General features: G+C 38.3%; 1 protein-coding gene across 1 annotated transcript in view; it reads left to right on the top strand.

The window, feature by feature from the left end:
* The window catches only part of HAS2 (hyaluronan synthase 2), a 41,268-nt gene extending 22,801 nt beyond the window's left edge, over nucleotides 1–18,467 (top strand). Inside the window, exons 2-4 of the mRNA XM_087931684.1 lie at nucleotides 2,349–2,975; nucleotides 14,259–14,360; nucleotides 15,408–18,467. Coding sequence (XP_087787810.1) covers nucleotides 2,349–2,975; nucleotides 14,259–14,360; nucleotides 15,408–16,337 — 1,659 coding nt within the window. The 3' untranslated portion in view covers nucleotides 16,338–18,467. The remainder of the gene's footprint in view (nucleotides 1–2,348; nucleotides 2,976–14,258; nucleotides 14,361–15,407) is intronic.
* Nucleotides 18,468–18,739: the final 272 nt, after the last annotated feature.

The following is an 18,739-nucleotide window of genomic DNA, read 5'->3' as shown; positions in this document are numbered from 1 at the left end:
CTGTTCTATGTACTTTAAACCTGAGTTGTCATATTCACAAATATTGTCAACTGTTGAGCATGGAAAGGAAAGAAAGAGATACCATCAACTGAAAGTAGGCACTACAGATTAGTCCTTGACTTATCATTAAGCAATTTGGTCATCAAGTGAAGCATCATATGGCAACACCTGACTTTGCTGCCTTTTTTCCTGTGGTCATTATGTGATTCACTGTGGTCATTAAGTGAGATATCATGTCCCTCAAACTTGCAACATTCCCTGCCAGCTTCTCTATGTGGGATGATTGCCAACTGTCCAAATCATTATCAATTAACCAAGGGAATCCTGGGACAATCATGTGATTATATAGTAAGTCCCTTGTTTCAGCACTGTTGTAATTTTGAATGGTCAGTAAATGAATGGTTGTAAGTTAAGGAGTTCCTGTAAGGTACTGTGCTAATAACTAGCTTTGCATTTTTTAACCAGGATAGATTCCTCATCAAAATGATTGCACTGCCGACAATCAGTTTACTCAGACAAATTGATTAATGTTGTGTTCAGTTTCTGAAATGACTCTTCTTTGCAAAGAGTTCTCTTTTATTACCGTATGTTCATGATACTTTGAGGGTTTTTTTCTTTTCAACTTCTTGGTAGTGTTTTTGAACGTACAGTACTTTATTGTGGAATATGGCAGAAGATGGTACTGCTGGTCTTAGTTTTCTGTTTTAACATGTTCCAGCGCTTTGCAATTCCCCTTGTTGTCCTTGTTTTCTGATGTGAAAAAGCTGAATGGAAGAATTTCCTGCACATTGCCTTCCCTTAAGATTTAACTGAAACATCGAAAGCCAAGGAGCCTTCAGACATTAGAAGGATGACTGAACAAATTTTCAGGCCACCCCATTGATGACTAAGCTCATGAATGCCAAATTGTGCCCATGGGGATTTTATTTTTAAATTCTCCATCTTTGAAAACAATTTCAAAGCAAGCTAAGCTCTCTTTCCCTGAATTGAAGGCAAATTGGTAGAAAATGTTATGAAGATGTTTTCCCTTTGTCAACCAAAGGAATTCTATCAATTCCTGGATCAATGAAAGACTCCCTCATAGTGCTTCCAGATATTTCAGTCAAAATTCTCGCCATCCCTGATTATTGGCTAATGAGAGGCTAAGAGTGGTGGTCCAATACCATCTGGAAGGCATCAGATTGTCCTAACTTAGAGGTCAACACTGTGGGGAAATAACCAAGGAGCAGACTAGGCCATGATACAGTTTATAGAAGCAAGAATTCATATAAATCAATTAAAGTATTCCTTGATGAAATGGGACTTTTAAAGTCTTTTAATACTGTTATTTTAGATTTCCTGTTTTGCAATGTTAATTACTTTCTCACAAGAAAATAAGGAGAGCAGAGCCAGTGTTCTGGTTTTATTGAGCATGGTTTGAATTGTCCAACAAATTGCACCTTACATGACCTGGGATTCATCTTCATGTCCTGCCTACCCCAGCACAAAGTAAACCCACTAAGACAGGAATCAACACACACCCCTGTTTTGGTAGCCACCTACACCTCTCCTTGTTCCATGGCAAAATTGTGTTTTCTACTTACCTTGAATTTCTGGTCACTTGTCTCTTGGTCTGTTGCATCCCGGGCTCTATACAGATTACTTCCCACCATCTTCTGAAGGGTCTTTTTCATAATGGAGAGATGAGATGCTTTATGATATGTGTCCAGAGCCTTTGGCGACCCAAAACAAATGTGCTTCAGAATTGGTTACTTTTCTATTTCTTGTGAGAATAACTTCTCACATTGATAAGAGTGATGTTTACCAAAACAAGAAATGTATATGGAGCTTCTCGGTCATCCTGGTTATGATTGTCCCAAATGTGCTTTTTCAAGAAGCAACTGGATTTTCTTTGTTTTTCCTTGAAGGCGTTTTGCTTCTCAGAACTGGAGAAGTTTCTTGGATGAGAAGTGAAACATCTTCACGGAAAAACAAAGGAAGTCCAGTTATCTCTTGAAAAAGCACCTTGGAGACTAAACAAGGAAGGTCTCATAAAAGAGGCAAATTTCCAATTATTTGTAACTAAAAAGAGAGGAAGTATGGAACAGCTTTAACACTCTAAATTGTGTGTGTTTGTGTGTTTGCGTGTGACTTGTAAGTAGAATCCTCACTGGAATACTTGTAACTTTAAGCCTCCTTTCAATAAATGCTCTAATGAGTATCTTAGATTCTTGGTCTTTGGGTCAACTATTTCCATCTTAGACTGCAAAGCAGGAAGCTGATCCCTCAGTTGTTTTACTGAGTGACCCATTTAGTGCTTCTATTAAGCCATAGAGCAGAATTTACAATTCTCTTTTTGGTTTTTACAGATGCATTGTGAGAGGTTTATATGCATCCTGAGAATTCTTGGAACAACCCTCTTTGGAGTATCTCTTCTGCTTGGAATTTCAGCTGCTTATATTGTGGGCTACCAGTTTATCCAAACAGACAACTATTATTTCTCCTTTGGACTCTATGGTGCTATTTTGGCATCCCACCTTATCATCCAAAGCTTATTTGCCTTTCTTGAGCACCGTAAAATGCGCCGATCTCTGGAGACACCAATCAAGTTGAACAAAACTGTTGCCCTTTGCATTGCTGCCTATCAAGAAGACCCAGACTACTTAAAAAAATGTTTACTTTCCGTGAAGAGGCTCACTTACCCTGGAATTAAGTTGATTATGGTAATCGATGGGAATTCTGAAGATGATGTTTACATGATGGACATTTTTAGTGAAATCATGGGCAGGGATAAATCTGCGACTTACATCTGGAGGAATAACTTTCATCAGAGAGGCCCCAATGAGACTGAAGAGTCCCACAGAGAAAGCATGCAACACGTCACTCAGCTGGTCCTGTCCAACAAGAGTGTCTGCATCATGCAAAAATGGGGTGGAAAAAGGGAAGTCATGTACACAGCCTTCAAAGCGCTGGGGAGAAGTGTGGATTATGTGCAGGTAGGTCTATAACATTCTCCTTCGTTGCCAAATAAAACAGGCATCCCAAGAAAGTCAGTCTTGTATATTTTGAGCTGCAGGCAGCCCAACCCATCCTGCCCCTTATGCAAACAGTGTGCCTCTTTCTCTCTCCGTTGGAAAACAGCAGAGCCGTTGAAAAAGCTGGGCTTCTTGAAATAAGATGGATCAGATGGTACATAAGGAACAGTGATGAGGATTCAGACAGGGAGGGTGAAAGCTTGCCATCAGGTTCTGTGATGATGATAATTACTTAATTAATTTAGAAAGAGAGAGACCCTGGGGCATCTGATTCCACGTTGCCTCAGTAGCTTCCCCGAAGGACTTTTTTTCAAGGTAGCAGAAGGTGACACAACTCTACCAGGTGTCTCACAAGCTGCATTATTCCCTGTTCCAGACAGCATGCCATGAACTGTGGTCAGGGAAGCGTTTCCGCCTGTAGTTGCTTGGATTTGATTACGTTCCATTGCTAAGCTGGCATAGACCTCAACAGAGTCTGTGGCACTGTAAACAAACCCTGGTTTCCAGTTTCTAAAGAACTTCTACCCTAACCACCTGTTTGTGTTGATAGCCATATTGCAAAGATGATTCTTTAGTTGCTCTTAAAGCTTAAACATTAGCAAACATGGCTGCGTAGCGCAAACCTCTACTTCAGCCAGTAGCTAAGTATTCGGTCAGCAAAAAAAGCAAGGGGCGTTTTCCCCTTTTCCATGGGCCTTATTGGTTGAGTTCACACAGGTCAGCTCAGCTATAATATGGGTTGTTATCAGTGGTAGGATTCAAAGATTTTTACCACCAGTTCAGTGGCTGTAGCTTGGTGGGCATGCTTTGCACACATGCACATACTTTGCATGCACACACACACCAAATGTGCACTTTGCACAGGCACAGAAGCACTTGCATAGGCACAGAGGCATTCCAAATCACCTCCTGCAAGCCTGCACTCTCCTGGTTGCTTCTGCAGCTGCTGCGCAGCACTCTGCTGTGCCACGCAAATCAGCTGCATTTCAAAAGCAGGGGATAAAGATGATTATGGGAGCCCAGACAGGTGGGTGGGCCCAACAGCAGAGTGGCATAGAGAACCGGTTGGGTCTCCACTGCTCATTGGCGCTACCGGCTCGGCAGAACCGGGCCGAACCAGTAGAATACTACCACAGGTTGTTATAATATGGGTGTTAACATGCTGTGCAAAGTCAGAGTGCTTTTTAAATGTTGATTTATTATTTAGTGGCTCCATAGTTAAGATGCTGTGGCTGGCTGGATGGAAAGCCAGCAACCCAGGTTCGAATCCCAAGTGCCACATGACGGGGTGAGCTCCCGTCCTCGCCCAGCTCCTGCCAACCTAGCAGTGTGAAAGCATGCAAATGAAAATAGATAAATAGGCACCACTTTGATGGAAAGGTAAAAGTGCTCATGTTGGCCTCATGACCGGAGAAATTAATGAAATAGAGATGAGCACCACCTCCTATAGTTGACAACAACTAGGAGAATAAAATCCGCAGCGACTCCTATTGCTTAGTACGATGGGAACTCAACCCAGTATGGTTTACTTGCTAAACCAGGTGTGCAGGTATTTTTCTTCATTAAACACTGCACGGCACATAAGTATCCATTTGTTATAGCAGGGGCATGCAATGGAAGTAGCCAGAGCAAAACTAAATTTGATTTCATTTCAGTTGCAATGCAGTGGCAATGAATCACAACTCATCAGAGACAATATGATTATTTCCTAGCTGTGGGCTTCCTCTTCACACTAAATATGGCAATTTGCTGTTTGAGATTTCTTGAGGACTGCACCAACATTTATGGAGGCCCTAATGTGGCCCTAAGGTCTCAAATTAAATACTTCACAATAATTGTGGTCTCTGAGCCACTGTACAGACACAGTATTTGGTTTGAGGCTGCCTTCTACTGGCTAGTCAGTTTAAAGATGAAAAACTGTAAGAAGAAAGAATAGGATTTTACTCTAGGTAGTATGCAGTAAAATAGTGAAACTGTGCCCAACTAATGGTAGTATGTGGTCAACATAGTGAAAAATATCCCTATCAAGCAACCTGTCTACAGGTAATCTTTGACTTACAATAGTAACTTGACTTATTATCTTGGGGCTAATTATGATCTGGATTTCAAGTTCCAACCATTATCTCTTTTCCACAATCACACAACCAAACTTTAGGTGCTTAGTACGATGGCTACATTTAGGGTTGTTTGCGCCATCCCATGGAAATGTGACTGCATTTTATGAAAGTTTTGCCCCAAACCAGCACTTATTTCCACTTTTGAGCAAAACCGTGTCCGTAGCAAACCATCCGTTCTCTTAGTGATTATATTGATCCAGTTAACAACTGCTGCAAAAAAAAAAAAAAAAGTTAGTCACATCTGGCCCATTTTACGACCAAGATGGCCAAATTCCAGTATAGTTGTAAGTTGAAGACTACCTGTATAACACCCTAACCACATTTATAAATTTGGATCCTGTTTTTTTTAAGAATGAAATCACCATCAATAGACACTATATGTAATACTAGGAGTCACTTTTTAAGAAAAATACCTCCAATATTTTTATAGGAGATGGGAAATATGAACCTACACTAAGAATCTTAGTATGTCAAGATTGCAGTTTGCTTTTGTAATTACTACTTTGCCTAGAATTACCATTTCTTCTGTTTGCATAGAAGTTTACTTCTCAATATTTACTGCTGAGAACACAAGCAGGAGGAAAACATTTTGCTCATTTCTTGCCTTTTGGCTTCTCAGAAAACATCTGATTGGCTACTGTGGAAATAGAAGTGTGAATGGATAAGACTTTAGGCTGAGTTAGCAAAGTTTTTTTTCTCGGATATTTGATTTCCCTCACACCTTCCATCTGCTATCACACGTAGAAGTTCAGATGCTCCACAGAACCAACAGGGGATAGTTTATATATTTTATTTTTTATATATTTATACTCCACCTTTATTATTTTGATGTAACTAAAGGTGGTGAACATATTTAATATTACTACCCCTTATTTTCCTGTAAGGTTTGTTGGGCTGAGAGAGTAACTGGTCCAAAGCCATCCAGTTGGCTTTCGTGACTAAGGCGGGACTAGAACTCACAGTCTTCTGGTGATTGGTCCAAACTTCACCTAGCCAACTTTCAGGCCTAAAATGGAACTAGAACTCACCCTCTCCTAGTTTCTAGGCTAGTGCCTTAACCACTAGATCAAACAAGCGGATGAGCTAAAGGTGTGATGCAAAATAGGCTACCAAATCTGGCTGATAAACACCCAAGATTCCAGGCCATTGTTATCTAATATTAAGAATGCATTTCTCTCTGTCTCTATCTTTTTTTTTCCTACTGTCTTTTTTTTTCCAAGAAAAAAAATCATCAAGCACATTTCTTTTTTAAAAAAAGATAACAATAATCCCAGCTAGGAGCTGAAAGCTTAGTTCATTCTTTGAGCATCTCAGAGGCTCTCTTATGTGAACATATGGTTTTACGTCTCAAAAGAGAAACTCAAAGTTTTGGCAGCGTCCGTGAAAATGGAAAGTTTGTAGTCCTATAAAAACTTGTTAAGAAGCAAGGAGGGAAAGAGGGTTGGGTCAGGAAGATGGAGGGGTGGGGGGAAGCCTAGAAATACAAACAAGACAAGTCCTTCAGCCAAGTTCTTTGGCTTCAGCCTCCACAGCTGCATTACCTCACTCAAGGCAAAAGCTTTGCATTTAAAGCCTTGATGATACTCTTCGCTTAAAAATGAATTAGGCCAGGCCAACTCCCCAATTCTAAAAAACAAGCTTCAGGCGGCGATTATCTGTCAGCTGGGCTATATCTAGTAGAATCTCCACCCAGGCAATATCCCTCAAAAATGAAGTGGCTGGTGATGTGGGGGAAAGCTTATCCACCCAACTCTATTTTACTCATGCAAGCTACTTGTATGTCAGTGTATTTGTATTCTTGATACCCTCTTCTATCCATCTATCTATCTATCTATCTATCTATCTATCTATCTATCTATCTATCTATCTATCTATCTGATATCTTCTTCTCTCTCTCTCTTACCTATCTCATATCTATCTATCTTCTATCTATCTATCTATCTATCTATCTATCTATCTATCTATCTATCTATCTATCTCTCTATCTAATCTCTCTATCTCTCTATTTAATCAATTAATCTATCTATATAATCTATCTTCTCTATGCATTATCTTTTTGGGGGGTGGGGTTGACCCAAAAATGTTATTAACATTAACATGGCCATGTTAAGATGTTTAATATCTGGAGCACTGAAGGGTTGGACAATGAACAAGGACACACAGTTACAGTTAATTGTTTGAAAAGAGCTGGCCATTGCATGAGGCAATCTAAGCTGTGATTGGTTATTGGGAGTGGAAAAGGGGGAGTTTCCTTGTTTCCCGCCCTTTTTCCTCTGTGTGCTGTGTGATTTACCTCATGATGTTCTGGCTTTGTTGATTTACCTCATGATGCTTCTGTTTGCCCAACTTTCTAGTCTGCTGTGTATATAGTTATAAAATATATTTATTTAAATACAACTATGTGTCAGCGTCTCTGACTCTATTTGGACACCAGTTGCATAATTCCCTGACAAGCCGGTCCTATTGCTGGGCAAAATGAGATGGCCATGGCCAACAGCAAAAGAGAGAAAAGATGGCAGTCACTATTTGTACTTCCCAAAGTGAAGGTCATGGAGCCATTGTTAATGTCCAAGAAAAACTTAGTTGCTCATCTAGATGACTCTTCTGCAAGGGATGGGGAGGAGACTGGGCGCAACGCAAGCAAGAGAGGTTAGTCAGTGGATGACATCCCCCCAAAATAAGACCTGGTGCCTTTTGGGGTGGAAAAAAAATAAGACTCTGTCTTATGACAGAGTCTTATTTTTGGGGAACCATGGTATTAAGCCACACCAACTTGAAATTTGGCAGTAACTCCATAATTTAGAATTCAGATATAATTTCAGTTTTATTTTATTTTTTACACATGTGATATTTTCTCCCCATGAGTCACCAATTTTCATCTAACTTTAATGATTTGATCATGATGAATCACAGACATTGAGGCCCTTTTGGGAAAGGAGATGCAGTATGAATGGCTAGAGTATTATGTTTGCTTGGCTTGAAAACATTGTATTCTTTCTTTTTTTTAAACAACTGAAACTTTTGGGCAACTTCATTTATGTATTGAAAGTTTATCCAATGTTCTTCCAAAGGAAGAAGGCTGGTTTTAACAACACTGATTTTAATTTTGAGTTTAATTGTGCTAATTTGATTAGCATGTCCAATATTGTGCATATTCGTTTAATTATCTTAAGTTGCCTTAAAGCCACATTAGATTTAGTAGGGCCTCTGATGCTGGAAGTGTTTAATGAAGTACTTTCGGCTGCCAAAATGCCAGACTCATGGAGGGAGGCGTTGATTGCGTTAATTCCGAAGGAGGATGTGGATGCCAGATATATCAACAATTATAGACCAATCTCACTTTTAAATGCCGATTATAAATTATTTACCTCAATTATTGCGAATAGAGTAAAACAAGTTTTAAATTTATACATTCATGAAGACCAAAATGGTTTCCTTCCATTCCGCCAAATTAAAAACAATTTAAGAACCGTTATTGACGTCTTAGAATATTATGAAGCTCATCCAGAGAAACAATTTACACTCTTGTTTCTAGATGCGGAGAAAGCATTCGATAACTTACATTGGCACTTCTTAATACAAAAATCTATAACATGAATCTGGGCACTAAATTCGAGAATATTATCACAACAATTTACAATACCCAACAAGCCAATATACTAATTAATGGTGAACAAACAGGCCCACTAAGCATTGAAAAGGGCGTTAGACAGGGTTGCCCTCTCTCACCCCTCTTATTTATATTTGCTTTAGAATCATTGTTAACGCGGATAAGACAAAATCCTGAAATTCAAGGGTTAGGGTCAAGGCAGAGGAATATAAATTACAGGCGTTTGCAGACGATATGGTTTTCTTCCTAGAGGATCCCATGGAGAAAGGACATAATCTAATAAAAGAACTAGAACAATATGGTTCAGTAGCAGGACTAAAGATCAACAGAAATAAGACGAAATTACTGACTAAAAATCTAACAGAGAACCAGAGGAAAGAATTAGAAAAACCATGGGGATACAGGTAACAAAAAAGGTCAAATATTTAGGCATATGGTTAACACCACATAGTAAATCACTCAAAGAGAATAATTATGATAAACTGTTACAGCAAATTAAGAAAGATCTAGAATCCTGGAATAAGTTGCAGCTTTCTTTACTGGGCAGGATTGCCACAATCAAAATGAACATTTTACCAAAACTCCTTTACTTATTCCAGACAATCCCAATAAAATTACCAAAAAATTTTTTGATGATATAAATAAGGTAACTCTTAAATTTATTTGGCAAGGGAAAAAAGCTAGAATCAGTATTAAGGCCTTACAAGATGCAAAAAGTAGAGGTGGGCTAGCGCTTCCAAACTGGGAATTATATTATTGGGCAGCCAACTTACTATGGTTAAAAGACTGGGTCAATTTACGGAATAAAAGAACTCTAGCCTTGGAAGGGCACGACCTTCAGAGAGGATGGCACGCATTTCTATGGGATGTGGGGAAAACTAAACAGGCGTACTTTCATAGACATCTTATTAGAGATTCACTATTAACTAATTGGAAAAAATATGTAAAAACATTATTTAAAAATTCGATTTGGCTTTCAACAATGGAGGCAATGGTTCATCCCAACAATTTGGATATAACAAAAATGACTAAATATAAAGATTTATTAGATCCTTTAGGGAAACTAAGAACTCGACAGGACTTACAGGAACAGGGATTTAAAATTGATCAGTGGTTATATATACAAATCCATAGTAGATACAAACAAGATATCAAAGAGTTTGGAATTTATAGCAAATTACAACACTTAGATAAAATCTTATTAGGATCAAATAAAAAGAATATTTCTAAATTTTATAAATATTTATTGGAGGTAGAATTAGAGCAAGAGATAGTGAAAGGGAACATGATAATGTGGAGTAGGAATATTGGAAGAAGCATTACATTAACAGAATGGGAAAAGATCTGGAATAGAATCATTAAGATTACGAAATCTGCGGCGTACAAAGAAAATATGTATAAAATGTTATATAGATGGCACTTACCCCCTTCGAGGTTAGCGAAAATGAACCCAAACTCTAGTCCAAAATGTTGGAAATGTAAAAACATAGAGGGAACCTACTTTCATATGTGGTGGACCTGTAAAGAAGCCCAGAAATACTGGCAAAAATTAGAAAATGGCTGGAGGAGATAACCAAAGATCAAATTGAATACAAACCAGAGTTCTTCCTACTAGGATCTCTGATAAACATTTTCCTAAAAAGACGAAATACATAATAATTCATATTCTAACTGCGGCCAGATTAGCATTTGCCCAGTGCTGGAAATCATCCCGTTTACCTACAGATCAATTGGTCATTCAGAAAATATGTGACTGCGCAGAAATGGACAATTTAACCATAGCTCTTAAAAATAAAGAGTCTTCAGCATTTGATAATAATTGGAATGCATGGTATAATTGGTTATATCAGAGATAAACTGTTTAATGAGCATAAATAAGCATAAATATCCATAAATAGCGATAAGATGTGTATATTTAAAGTAAGGTAGGAGAATTGGATCTTGTAGACTGTCAAAAAGAATATTTGTCTGGTTTTAACGTATTTTCTTTTTCTTCCGTCTCTTTGTTTTTTTGTTTTTGTTTTTCTCTCTTTATACTTCTTCTTCTCCTTTTTCGGTCGCAAGACCGAGCGTTTTTTTTTTCTCTTTCTCTTCTTTCTTTCTTCTTTTTCTCTCTCTGTTTCTTATGTAATGTTGTTATGTTATTTTTTTAATTGTAAATTCAATAAAATTTATATGAAAAAAAAGAAAGTTTATCCAATGTTCTTCCAAAGGAAGAAGGCTGGTTTTAACAACACTGATTTTAATTTTGAGTTTAATTGTGCTAATTTGATTAGCATGTCCAATATTGTGCATATTCGTTTAATTATCTTAAGTTGCCTTAAGTTGCCATTCAGTTCCTGAATGAATTCTCTCAAAGTATTGAAGATCCAGCTTGCTCTGAGAATATGAACCATTTTCTCCCTTTACTTTATTCTGCCTTGATCTTTGAACCTTTTTGTATGAAATTCCTCCTTTATAATTTTGACCACCGATGGTGGTCTGTTGAGTGTGCTAGAAGCAGCACATGCACTAGATCAGGGGTGTCCAACCTTGGCAACTTTAAGACTTGTGGACTTCAACTCCCAGAGTTCCTCAGCCAGCAAAGCTGGCTGAGGAACTCTGGGAGTTGAAGTCCACAAGTCTTAAAGTTGCCAAGGTTGGACACCCCTGCACTAGATGATTGTCAGGGATGCTTCAACTCTATAGAGTATTGTTAAGTGTGCAAACTTTGTTATTATTAAGGTATTGTTAAGGTGTGCAAACAATTCTTGAGCTTGAAACAGGCCCTCTGATATTCAACCAAAATGCTCAAGATAACCCTTCTTGAATCTATTTTGGTTTTAAGCTCAGAATTTAAATTCAAACTTTAAATTCAAAAGTGTTTTGTGCATTTCTAGGGCTGGACATAGAAGAGATGAGAGTAATCCCATTTAGACTATACTGACATGAGGATAGATCCTCCAGAAAACTATGGATTAAAGTCAAAATTGCAACAGTTCAAAAACTGTGTTCACTAAACTGCTTGCTTACTGAATTAACCCATTCTCTCAGTTTACACAGTACTGTAAACCATAAACCAGTCAGAGAGGTTGGGTTTACACAGCACTTTAACGCACACATACCTCCAGCAAGATTAAAAATAAACCAAATTTCACATAGCCACTAAATCTTTATTTAAACCAAGCTATGCAAAGTGTGCTGTATATACAACACAAATACTAGTTGTATTCACAACAGCCATGCTCAAAAGAGCTATCTATTTCACATTTTAAGGAGGCTAAAAATATAACCCCTTCCAGTCCATTGGAAACGTGAGGATATAATCAGGAAATAAAATAACATGCACTCTAAACATAAGAGTGAAACAGACTTTTATTAATGTTTAGAAGTGTGGAGCCCCATGAATTGAGAGTTCAAAGAGAGCTGGATGGCGGAATCCAAGGTATATATTTCACATGAATAGCTAAACCTCCTGTGAGTGAAAAGGGCTATCATATTTCTTCCCAGATCCTCTGCCAAATTTTTTTGAAGCATCTGTAAGTTCACTCATCATTCATTCCCCCTTAGGACAATGGGAAACATTTGAACTGGGGCACCAAATGCAATCTTTTTCCCCCTTTTGAGGGGGGAATGATCAGGAAAAGTGCAAAGCACCTACCATGTAGTGTTTCTTTATCCCTGTTCTATATACGATAAGATGATATAAGATATGAGATATAAGATACAAGGTGGTTAGATAAGATGAGATAAGATGAGATGAAAAAACAAAATATTCCTTTTTGTCACTTTTTTCTGTGAACACACTGGCACACATTAAAAAATGAAATTCCGATGCCCACTCTTAAAAGAATATATATACTGTGTGTGTGTGTGTGTGTGTGTGTGTGTGTGTGTGTGTGTGTGTGTGTGTAATTGAATGGCATTCAGCAAGCTAAGCATAATTTTCAAGAACAACCTCCCCAGTGGTAGGATTCATTTTTTTTTACTACCGGTTCTGGGGGCATGGCTTGGTAAGAGTGGCAGGGGAAGGATACTATAAAATCTCCAGTCAGAGGTGGCATCTGCCGGTTCTCCGAACTACTCAAAATTTCTGCTACCGGTTCTCCAGAACTGGTCAGAACCTGCTGAATACCACCTCTGAAACTCCCTCTATACCTGAAGAGAAAAGTCTTTGACCAGTGTGTTACCTGCTCTAAAATAGGCCAGTGAAACATGGACACTAACCTGACAATCAGTACAAAAGCTAGGAGTGGCACCAACAGGAAAGATACATGCTCAGCATCAAGGGTGGGATAGGACAGGGTTAACTACCGGTTCGGGATTTATGAAGTGCTTCCCTGCACTGCAAGCAGAGAAGCAGCCTTTGAAACAGCCCTCTTTTTCTGCTTTTTTTTAACTGCAGCTGTGCCTCGTTCGGCAGCTGAAGTTGAAAAATCAGGAAATAAAGATCAGCTAAGAGCCCAGGTGGGCGGGTGGGCAAAAACATCAGCAGACATTGAATCCGTTCTATGTCTGCTGCTCTTCAGAGCTACCACTTCTACAGAGGTGGACAGAAGTGGTAGAAACCCACCCCTGCTCAGCATTACAAGACAAGATACAAAGATCTGCAGATGGATTAGAGAATAAAGAAAAGTATATGTTATCATCAAGAGAGTAAAAGAAATGAAACAGAAATGGGCTGGCCACATAGCAAGGAAAACTGATGACAGGACAACCAAGCAATCATGGAACAGATCCCACTTGAAAAAAAAAAAAGTGTCCATGAAAGAGACCTAAAACATCCCTGACATAAACTGTTTCAAATCCTTTCCTCAAAACAACACTATAGAGCACTGCACACCGGAACAACTAGACACAAGGACAGTTTTTTCCCAAAAGCCATCATTCTGCTAAACAAATAATTCCCTCAACACTGTCCAATTATTTACAAAGTCTGCACTACTATTACTATTAATATTCTCACCACTTCTTATCACCCATCCCTCCCACTTGTGACTGTATGACTGTAACTTTGTCGCTTGTATCCTTACAATCTATATTGACTGTTTCCTAGTATGATTTGATTGCTTATTTGTTCTCTGTGACCTTATGATTCTTGACTCTTGATGAATGTATCTTTTCTTTTATGTACACTGAGAGCATTTGCACCAAGACAAATTCCTTGTGTGTCCAATCACACTTGGCCAATAAAGAATTTTAATTCTAATTCTATTCTATTCTATTCTATTCTATTCTATTCTATTCTATTCTATTCTATTTCACAAGTCTCTTTGTCCAATACTCTAAAGGCACCGTGGTACATTTTACATTGTGGTGTACTTGTTTTGCATTTCCAATCCATTGCTAAAGAATTCGCAGTCACATTATTGGATGTAATCATTATGGGATTTCCTGGGAAACCCAGTGAGAAAATATCATCAACAGGCAAGCATTATTATTTAACTATGCAATTGCTTGTAGTTCTTTTTTTTTTCTTCAACAATCTTGTCCCTGATCTCTTAATTTTTTTTATGTGCTTTTTTTTTTAATGGATAGGTATGTGATTCAGACACGATGCTCGATCCAGCTTCTTCGGTGGAAATGGTGAAGGTTTTAGAAGAAGATCCAATGGTTGGTGGTGTTGGGGGAGATGTACAGGTGAACACAGTAATCTTACTGACTTTTTAGGATGACATTTTTTGTGCTTTCTTTGTAATTGCTTGAACAAGTCTCTGCAGTTTACTTGGCAAGATTTCAGAACCAGTTTGTCCTGGTCTCCTTCCTGTGTCAGAGTGACTGGCCCAATATTCCCCAGCAGGTTTTGTGCCTAAAGTGGGATTAGAACTAGTAGGCAGGCTCCGTTATGATAATAAATCAAGGACTACCTGTCCATCAGAAAAAGGTGACATATAAATTTGTTGAATACATATTACGTGCTATCGTAGTAGTTATTGGTCTGATCAGTTAGAGAAGATTGAATTTAAACTCCCTTAATCAGAATGACAAAAAGCAAAGCAAAGCTATCTATTCAAACTAAAATATTAAGTCTTTGGAACTCTTGGCTTAATTTACTATTTATTTTATTTAATTTATTTGATTTGTCAAACGCTTACAATATAATAGAAATAAGAATGAACATAAGTTTAAATATTAGAAATAGGAACTAATAATTGGGGACAATAGGACAGGGACGGCAGGCACGATTGTGCGCTTATGCACGCCCCTTACAGACCTCTTAGGAATGGGGTGAGAGGCTAGTTTGAGGATAAAGGAGTGGGAATTTGAGAATGCGACAATAGAATCAGGTAGTAAGTTCCATACATTGACCACTCTGTTGCTGAAATCGTACTTCCTGCAATCGTTTGGAGTGGTTTACATTAAGTTTATATCTGCTGTGTGCTCTTGTGTTGTGGTTAAAGCTGAAATAGTCATTAACTGGTAAGACATTATAACTGATAAGAGGTTATACTATACTATTAAGACTGCCTACTATAGCAGCAAAAGCAATAAAAACTTTTGGGACATCCTAAAATCTTGAGAAATGTTATTATACAGTTGTTATTCTTATGCGTATAAGAGCTGATGAATGAAAACAATAAATGGGGAACCTTCCACGTTAAAATATTAAAAATCACATTGATAGCTTTATCAAGGATAATTTTGTTGTCTTTGTCTCAGGAACTAATCTTTAACCTTCTCTTGCAGATTTTGAACAAGTACGATTCATGGATCTCCTTTCTCAGCAGTGTCAGATATTGGATGGCATTTAATATTGAACGAGCGTGCCAGTCCTACTTTGGCTGCGTACAGTGTATCAGTGGACCCTTAGGAATGTACAGGAATTCCTTACTCCACGAATTTGTGGAAGATTGGTATAATCAAGAATTCATGGGCTCTCAGTGTAGCTTTGGAGACGATCGACATCTCACCAACAGAGTCCTGAGCCTGGGCTACGCGACAAAGTACACCGCTCGATCAAAGTGCCTTACAGAGACACCCATCGAATATCTCAGATGGCTGAACCAGCAGACCCGTTGGAGTAAGTCCTACTTCCGTGAGTGGTTGTACAACGCCATGTGGTTCCACAAGCACCACTTGTGGATGACCTACGAGGCAGTCATCACAGGGTTCTTTCCATTTTTTCTCATTGCCACTGTCATACAACTTTTTTACCGGGGGAAACTGTGGAACATACTTCTCTTCCTGTTGACTGTTCAACTTGTTGGCCTCATCAAGTCTTCCTTTGCAAGCTGCCTTAGAGGGAACATTGTCATGGTGTTTATGTCCCTTTACTCAGTGTTGTACATGTCAAGTTTACTTCCCGCCAAGATGTTTGCAATCGCCACCATAAACAAGGCAGGATGGGGCACATCTGGCCGAAAAACTATCGTGGTCAATTTCATAGGACTCATCCCTGTGTCTGTTTGGTTTACAATCCTTCTAGGCGGGGTTATTTTCACCATATACAAGGAAACTAGAAAGCCATTTTCCGAATCAAAACAGACAGTGCTGATCATTGGCACAATACTTTACGCCTGCTACTGGGTGATGCTTTTGACTTTATATTTAGCTCTTATCACTAAATGTGGCCGGCGGAAGAAGGAACAACAATACGACATGGTTCTTGATGTGTGATTTTACCAGCATGGACATTTTCTTCTTGTTGTTGTTTCATCTTTGCTGCCCTTAGCAAAGTTTTTTTTTTCCCCAAGAGACATGAAAATAAACCTTTTCAGAGTTGGTGGCACTGAATTTGACATCGCTAAGGGAAAAAGATTACTGCTGCTTGGACTTGAACATTAACGAAGCATGCCAAAGCAAAAGAGAAAAAAACAAAAAAAAAACAAAAAACAAAAAATAAAAATGTGATTGTGCCTTTTTTTGGTAGGGGGAGGAGGATAAAAATCATGGATTCAACCCATTCCTATGGGTGGTCTCTGAAAATGCACTTTCTTCTATCACACGTATGTCCGAAAGTGTTAATGTCCTATATACCTCATTATTCACTCTGATATGGACAGACACAGAAGAAAGGGAGTTTTGGAGACACAGGCAAAGAATTTGATGACCCCTTGCAACCATAATTTATAAACTTCTTTGCATTGTTCTGTGATTTTTTTTTATAATGATGTGACACGTGTGTGTGTGTGTTGCGTGTGTGTTTGTGTGTAAACGTGAAACTGTCAAATGCAATTCCAAAGTCAATTTTTATAAGAGTGGATGACCCAGTTGTATTTTTATATCATTGTAATAATTTGTCTTTGTTTACCTTTTACACCATTTTTTTTAAAAAAACTCGTATTTTATATTACTGCCAAAAATATTTTCTTCCCACCCTACTTAACAGCCTTCTTTTCTAAATAGGTGTTGAAGAATTGTTACTTTAAAATAAAAGGTTTAAAAACGAGAACACCCTTGCCCACAATGTGAAAATGGATGCTCTGTGTTTTTTTTTTTTTAAGAATTAAAACTTAACTTCTATATTTTTCAATGGATGAATGGCTATTTCTATTACAGCTTATATAAACACGTGTGACTTGCTTTAATTTTATTTGGAAAAAGCAATCTGATTCTCAGTTTATGGGGACAGAAAAACAGTGAGGGAAACTTCTAAAAAGGTCTTCTACATCAGTCCACCAAATGTTGTTTTCATATGAATCTCATCCCTTGCTCTCTGTTACCTTAAGCCTCGGTGAAACCAATCCATCTGATGATAGCGCATCATACTGCTGCAAGCCACGCCCCTTCTGTAGAGCCATTCTGACATCAGTTGCATGGACAAAAGGGGCGGGGCTTGTATTGCAACAATTCTTTCATCGTTTTGATAAGAACAGCCAGAAACGTAGCTCTCCATGTCTAACATCCCAGTTTCCTTCCAATAATTTTATTATTTGTTACATCTGCAGAGTGCTGCCCTACATTCTCCTGGGAATTCTTTTCTCTGAGTGACTATGCACAACTCTTTGTGTTCATTGTGGATTGTACTGAAGGACATGCTGCCCCATTAAGGCTAAAGGGATAGATATGTGCAATTGTTTTCCCCTCCCAGAAGTAACAGAATAACAGTTAGAAGGGACCTTGGAGATCTTCTAGTCTAGCCCCATCTTCAAGCAGGAAACTGTATGCCATTCCAGACAAAAGGTTGTCCAGTTTCTTCTTAAAAACCACCAGTGATGGAGCTACCCACAACTTTTGGAAGCAAAGCATTCCATTGATTAATTGTTCTCACTGTGGGGAAATATCTTCTTAGTTCTAGGCTGTTTCTCTCTTTGGTTAGTTTCCATCCATTGCTTCTTGTCCTGCCTTCAGGTGCTCTGGATATTACAAAACAGTATATATTTCAGATGAATAAATCCCATAATCTCTGTTTCACCAAAATCAGTGAGGATCTTTGGGAGCTGCAGTGGAGCAGTGGTTAAAGTGCAGTATTGCAGGCTAAAACTGCCCACTGCCAGGATCCTGACCGACTGAAGGTTGACTCAGCCTTCCATCCTTTCGAAGTCAATAGAATGACTCACATTGTTGAGGGCAATATGCTGACTCTGTAAACCACTTAGCGAGTGCTGTAAAGAACGATGAAGAGGTATATAAGTCTAAATGCTATTGCTTTGCTATCTTGGAGCAAGTTAATTTAAAAATCTAGCCGTGAACACATGACATAGTCCAAGATACTAATTAAGGTACTCAATCATGTAGCAGTTTGATAGCCAGGGTCCTGTATTCTTGCTTCCTGTGTTACACAGAAATATTTAAAAGGTACAGAAATTTCATTAAAATAAAACCAAAAAATGCACAAACCACAGCAACATTAAATTAATATTAATAAAAGTGATTTTTTAAAAAAAAATTCACATAAGAAATGGATCTAAAAGGAATTTGAAGATCATTTTTCAATCCAAATGATCCCAGTTTGGAAACTGAAAAGGGAGTTTTAAGGTAATTCCTTACTTCCCAAGTTTTTAAACACATTAGCTAGATCTAAAATTAAGTTAGTCACATATTAACCCAATATCTCATCTCAAACATTCTCCATCCAG

This window comes from Pseudonaja textilis, chromosome 3 (genome assembly GCF_049901715.1).
Source record: "Pseudonaja textilis isolate UNSWEBS1 chromosome 3, rPseTex1.2, whole genome shotgun sequence".
Lineage (NCBI taxonomy): Eukaryota > Metazoa > Chordata > Lepidosauria > Squamata > Elapidae > Pseudonaja > Pseudonaja textilis.
Note: the sequence above shows the minus strand (reverse complement) of the source record. Positions and strands in the feature narration are given on the sequence as shown.